At 39.8% G+C, this 5,153-nt stretch overlaps 1 protein-coding gene across 1 annotated transcript in view; it reads left to right on the top strand.

Moving 5' to 3' along the window:
• Positions 1-4,387, top strand: part of LOC137974729 (uncharacterized) — a 203,157-nt gene extending 198,770 nt beyond the window's left edge. The window contains exons 17-22 of the mRNA XM_068821678.1: positions 1-136; positions 249-289; positions 1,949-2,045; positions 2,873-3,095; positions 3,203-3,274; positions 3,397-4,387. The exon at positions 1-136 is cut by the window's left edge and continues 76 nt beyond it. Of these exons, the coding sequence (XP_068677779.1) occupies positions 1-136; positions 249-289; positions 1,949-2,045; positions 2,873-3,095; positions 3,203-3,274; positions 3,397-3,531 (704 nt within the window). The 3' untranslated portion in view covers positions 3,532-4,387. The remainder of the gene's footprint in view (positions 137-248; positions 290-1,948; positions 2,046-2,872; positions 3,096-3,202; positions 3,275-3,396) is intronic.
• The last annotated feature ends 766 nt before the right edge of the window (positions 4,388-5,153 follow it).

Raw genomic sequence — 5,153 nt, 5'->3', positions numbered from 1 at the left:
TCAAAATTGGTGACTTCGGATTGATGCGGCACTTGTACCATGAGGTCTACAAAGTAGGCAATGGGAAGAAACTGCCAGTGAAGTGGATGGCTCCAGAGTCACTTTTTGAAGAGATCTTTACCACCAAGAGCGATGTGTAAGTATCAAGTCTGGTGTTTTTAGAGTCAGTGAATGCAACATACCAGATGCTAGTGCATTCCTAATTCAATGTATTGCATAGGTGTTAACTTGTTTTGTTTTACTTGCAGTTGGTCCTACGGAGTGGTCCTGTGGGAAATTGCAACTCTTGGTCAGTGATAATTTATGAAATTTTAATTAACACATTGTACTATATATGGAGCTGTTAGCTGGAAACTGAAGTGAAAAGCAAAAGTGTTTGTGATTCGGACCTTTAGAGTTGTTCCAAATTGTATTTATCTGTTATAACGATCAGTGTCAGTTAAAAGGACTCGTTTAGAGACTTCAAGAAAAGGCGACGAGGACGGCAGCGAGAACTTTATCTAAAACTATTATTCCCCGTTATTGCAATAAGTTCGCGATGATTTCAAGTCGTTCGGAAATGAAACTGTGTATCCACATTCCAGAAACAAAATTGGTATGAACGGTGTGGGTTTTGAAGAGAAAATGTAAAATTCATCGTCCAATGCTCGCTTCCTGCACATAACTTCAAATTTGATTATTTCACTTCATTATCAGGACGAGAACTTCAAAGGAGTGTATCAAAATGTTAAACGCACGTGCGGGGCATGCAGAAGTATGTGTTTTTGCTAAGTAAATCAATTGTTATGTGGCGCTGGTTCTCGTAGCCTTCGTTGTCGTGACGGACTAACTGAATGAGTGAACAAAGGAACAAAGGAAGGATGCCCATCCGCCTGGCTGATTAACCAACTTACGTTGGCCTACCGACACCAGGGTTTTGACAGGACAGTTTTGTAAAGTAGCGGACATATTTCTGAAAGCAACAGGCTTGACATTTTTTGACGCCGGAAGGCGTCATGCGAGCGCTAAAGGCGCTAGGTACCTGGGGGATTCTGGGAACATGCCCCTCAGGAAATTTTTTAATAGGACATTCAGAAACACTGGATTCCAGTGTTTCTGGAACCCAAGAATCAGTTTCCCAGGCAAGGCTGGAGTTCACTCAAATTTTCAATAAAACGTAACTAAAAAAATAAATAAAAATGAAACAAAACCTTTCAAATATCGGCATCAAGGTACCGGACATGGAATGGGAAACGACTGGATGAAACGCCCGGCCTCCAGCCTCAAACGAAACCCCTGCCGACACTGGCTTGCGGGCTGACTTACTGAATGAGTAAAAAAAATGAGGGAAGGAACCAAGTTTCGCCATCCGACTGGTTAAGCAACATCGAAAGTACTGACTGATAGAATGACTGAGTGGCTACCGAAAGACTAATTGACTTATTGACTGACTGAATGAGCAAGTAAAGAAATGAAGTAAGTAAGTAGGAATGGGCAAGGGTTTAACAGATTAAATAAGGAACTGAAGCAGCAAGCGAACGAAAGGGAAAACAAATGCTGGTTTGGATGAAAGACAGGTCGTGATGACAATGGGCCTTAATCACTCGGAGGCCATGTTGAGTTCCGAGGGATTGAAAACTTTTGTTTTGTCCCACCGAAATTCGTTCCCAAACATTTCAACTCGAGGTTCGGGGTACGAAATCGATTGTCTCTGGCCAATATGGCCACCGCGTGAATGAGGCCCATGAAACGACCTTGAACTTCCTTCCCAATTTTCTGTGCATAGGATCTGCATTTCTGAATGTGTCCTTCGCTTTCTTATTTACTGGTGGAAAACTTTTGAACTCTTGGGTTTTCTCGCCTCTTACATCTTAAGTCTTAGTCTCGGATTTCTTTCATTAGAGCGCCCCCTCTCCCCTTTCTATGGTTCATGATTTGTCTTGATGCATATTATGTCGATCATTTACAGGGGGGTCTCCTTACGCACTAATGAAGAACAAACAGCTCTTGGAGAATTTGAAAGCAGGTTACAGACTGGAAAGACCTGACATGTGCACAGACCCTGTGTAAGTTAAACGGAGGTGATTTTTCCTAAGTACTTGTAGGCAACAAGTTTTATGAAAAAGGTGCAGTGTTTTGATATTAATAGGAAGAGTGAGTGGTTAATCTATTTTCATACTTTCCTGCATCAGTCAAGTTAGGCATGAATGCTTCACTTGAACATAAATCAAGGGGCACGCCCGCTCGGCTAATTATTACTAATTGAACTTGAGCCATGTTTACTTTACATTTAAAGACACTTTAAGATAAGTACAGAAAAAACTAGTTTTGGGCAACTGCAATTTAACACATTTAAAATTGTGACGCAGTTGGAAAATGAGGTCCAAAACCACTGTCGGCTTGGCCTTAGTTTCGTTTTCTTCCATATCAACACAGATCTACTCAAAATACAAGACACAAATTTAATTCATTTTTTTTGTGCAAAAAATACGGTTGCCTGTAGATAAAAAAGCTTGGCGCTACAAGAACAGAAACCTTAGTATAAATAAAGCCTTTAAGAATTTAAAATACCTGCAGACCATATTCATCAATGGCGGTCAAAAAATAAACTTATGTCTTTGTGCCCCTAATGAGACCAACTAGCCTCGCTCCAAAGCAACATTTCTTTTGTGTTTTGTTCATGCAAAAGAGGCTAGTTGGTTTCATTAGCACAAGGACAAAGGGATAATTTATTGGCCTCCATTAATTAATACGGTCTATGAGACGTAAAAGAATGAAATTTGCTCGAATCAGAAACCTACGAATGATTTTTGGTGAAACAGGGTTAGCAGGTTGTATGAAGATCGATTTTCCTTCAGGAAGATAGAAATTCCTATTTTTGTTAATTTTTAAGGTACGCCTTGATGAGAGACTGTTGGAACCAAGACCCAGATGAACGGCCAAGCTTTCAGCGGCTCTATAAAAGACTTGACGATATGTTGGAGGAGCAAGAGGACTACTTTGACTTTGGCAAAAAGGATGATTCGAAATATTATTATACGACACAGGAGGCAAAGACAGCAGAAGATGACGAACTGGACAACCTTGATGTTGTAAGTCCACAGGGTGTGTCCACGGTAAGTTTTGCAATAGGAGCTACTTGTGCTTGGGTCTTGCATAGCAGAGTTAAATTTTTGTATGGAAATAACTTTTAAAACTTATGCTATCATAACTTTGATCTTAGCACGGGTCAAACGCCGCAGAAGCTGAAGAACCAGCCATCGTCGATGTTGAAAACCCACAGAATGTGTCCAAGGCAAGTCTTATAATACATTAGAGGCTTCAAGCTGCACAGTGCAGGGAGTGTGCTGGACCTTGCTTGAGAGCTGAATTGGTTTGTTAAGATCACCTATCTTACTTTTTTCTGATTGTTGGCAGGAGCCAGACACGTCAGAAGTTTACGAACAGGAAAACATTCAGGATGTAAGCACTCAGAATGTGCCCATGGCAAGTCTTCAAGCTGATGGATTTCAGTTGTCTCCAAATGCTTCGCTTACCGTAACTAAGCTATAAGTATTTTTAGCACTTAAGATATGTTAACTTTTGCTTTAGTTCTCTTGGTTTTAAGATAGACATTGCAGTCAGATTGCTACTGAACCGGTTAATGCTTTTGCTTATTTATTTGTTTGTTTGTTTGTTTCTTATTGAGTGACATATTAACCCGGATGGAGTAAGCTAGGTTGCTCGCTATTAGGCTTACATACTTACAGGGACCAGGCGTTTTTCACTTTCAAAGCGCCAAGATCTGCCTTGTCGTGACTTTGCTCGCCTGCATCCCAACTAGCGGGGAAATAAGACAATCTCAGACGACACTATTATTAAAGCCCCCTGAAGAACTTCCCCTATCTCATGATCAAGACAAACACGATGCCTTGCTTATAACCAGTTAACTCAAGTTTAATTGCACTGTTGGCGAGAAGAATTTCTTTGCATGGCTTCTACTGAGACCCCAGTAAAAAAACCTAAAAACTCGACCAAGTATTTAAACCTTTCTTTCAAAGCAAAAGTGTATGGCAGTGCCAAATATCTCTGAAAAACGTTTACCTTTAATCTGAGAAAAATCCCTGGAGGATCCTGTAGGTTGTAAAGCAAAAAAGCATCTCCATCAATATATGTAATAGATTTGTGAAGCTGAAAGATGAAACGTGTATTCTTAGAAAGACAAAAAACACACAAAATAAGTTTGCTTGTAAGTAAATATGCCTGGCCCTAAATTAGAAACAGTGATAGGTCTTGACATTTGAAAGAAAAGGAGCACATAAAGATAAGTATAATGAATCAATTTCTTAATTTTGGTAATTTTTGTAAAAGTGCAAGCTGCACTTAAAGTGTGTGCTCTGTTATGTTGTAGATGGTGCATTGGCATAATAAAGAAATTAGAGTAAAATTTTGTGTTTCACTGATTTACGTTTGTGAAGAAAGAGGGGAGCAAGGGAAGGTGAGACATTCAAATGATGGCACAGTAGCTTCTTCGCTGTAGGTAAGAACTTGCAGAAGACAATGTTGAGACGGGAAAAATAGACAAGGAGACTAAAACAGAACCACATGTTACCATGAATAGATGGTTTTCACGAGACGTCACAGCGGCCATTTTGGTGTACTAGAACAATAGACATCCTCTCCCTTAGGGACTGAACTCTACTTTGATGCAAATTCTGCGCAAATATTTTCTATTGTTTTGTACACCAAAATGGCCGTCAACTCAGGTGAGTGAAAACCATCTATTGGTGGGGGAAACGGTGCAACGAAAGGTGTAAGAGGAATGACACTTTTATAGGCAACTGATAGGGAGCGTAACACTAAGAGCCAGTCATTATCACAAGGACCGTAAATGTATCTAATGACCTTGTTTGTAGTGTTTATTACATTTAGATGCTTATGCGCGGCGGGTAAGGTAGGTATCTACATAAGGTGTCTTTTGGCCACTCAAGAATACCATAATATTCTTTGTTTGTCCTCCAAAAGTTTGCATAAGCATTGTTTTTATTTTTTCTTGGGACCCTTGTAAGTCCGAAGAGAAACTGGAACATTAGGCCACTTTCAAAAATACCGTAATACTCTTTGTTTGTATTTTCTCTTGGGATTTGCAATGGTCCCAAGAGAAAATAAAATGTTTATGCAAAGTTTTGGAGGAT

Source organism: Montipora foliosa, chromosome 11 (assembly GCF_036669935.1).
Source record: "Montipora foliosa isolate CH-2021 chromosome 11, ASM3666993v2, whole genome shotgun sequence".
NCBI lineage: Eukaryota > Metazoa > Cnidaria > Anthozoa > Scleractinia > Acroporidae > Montipora > Montipora foliosa.
Note: the sequence above shows the minus strand (reverse complement) of the source record. Positions and strands in the feature narration are given on the sequence as shown.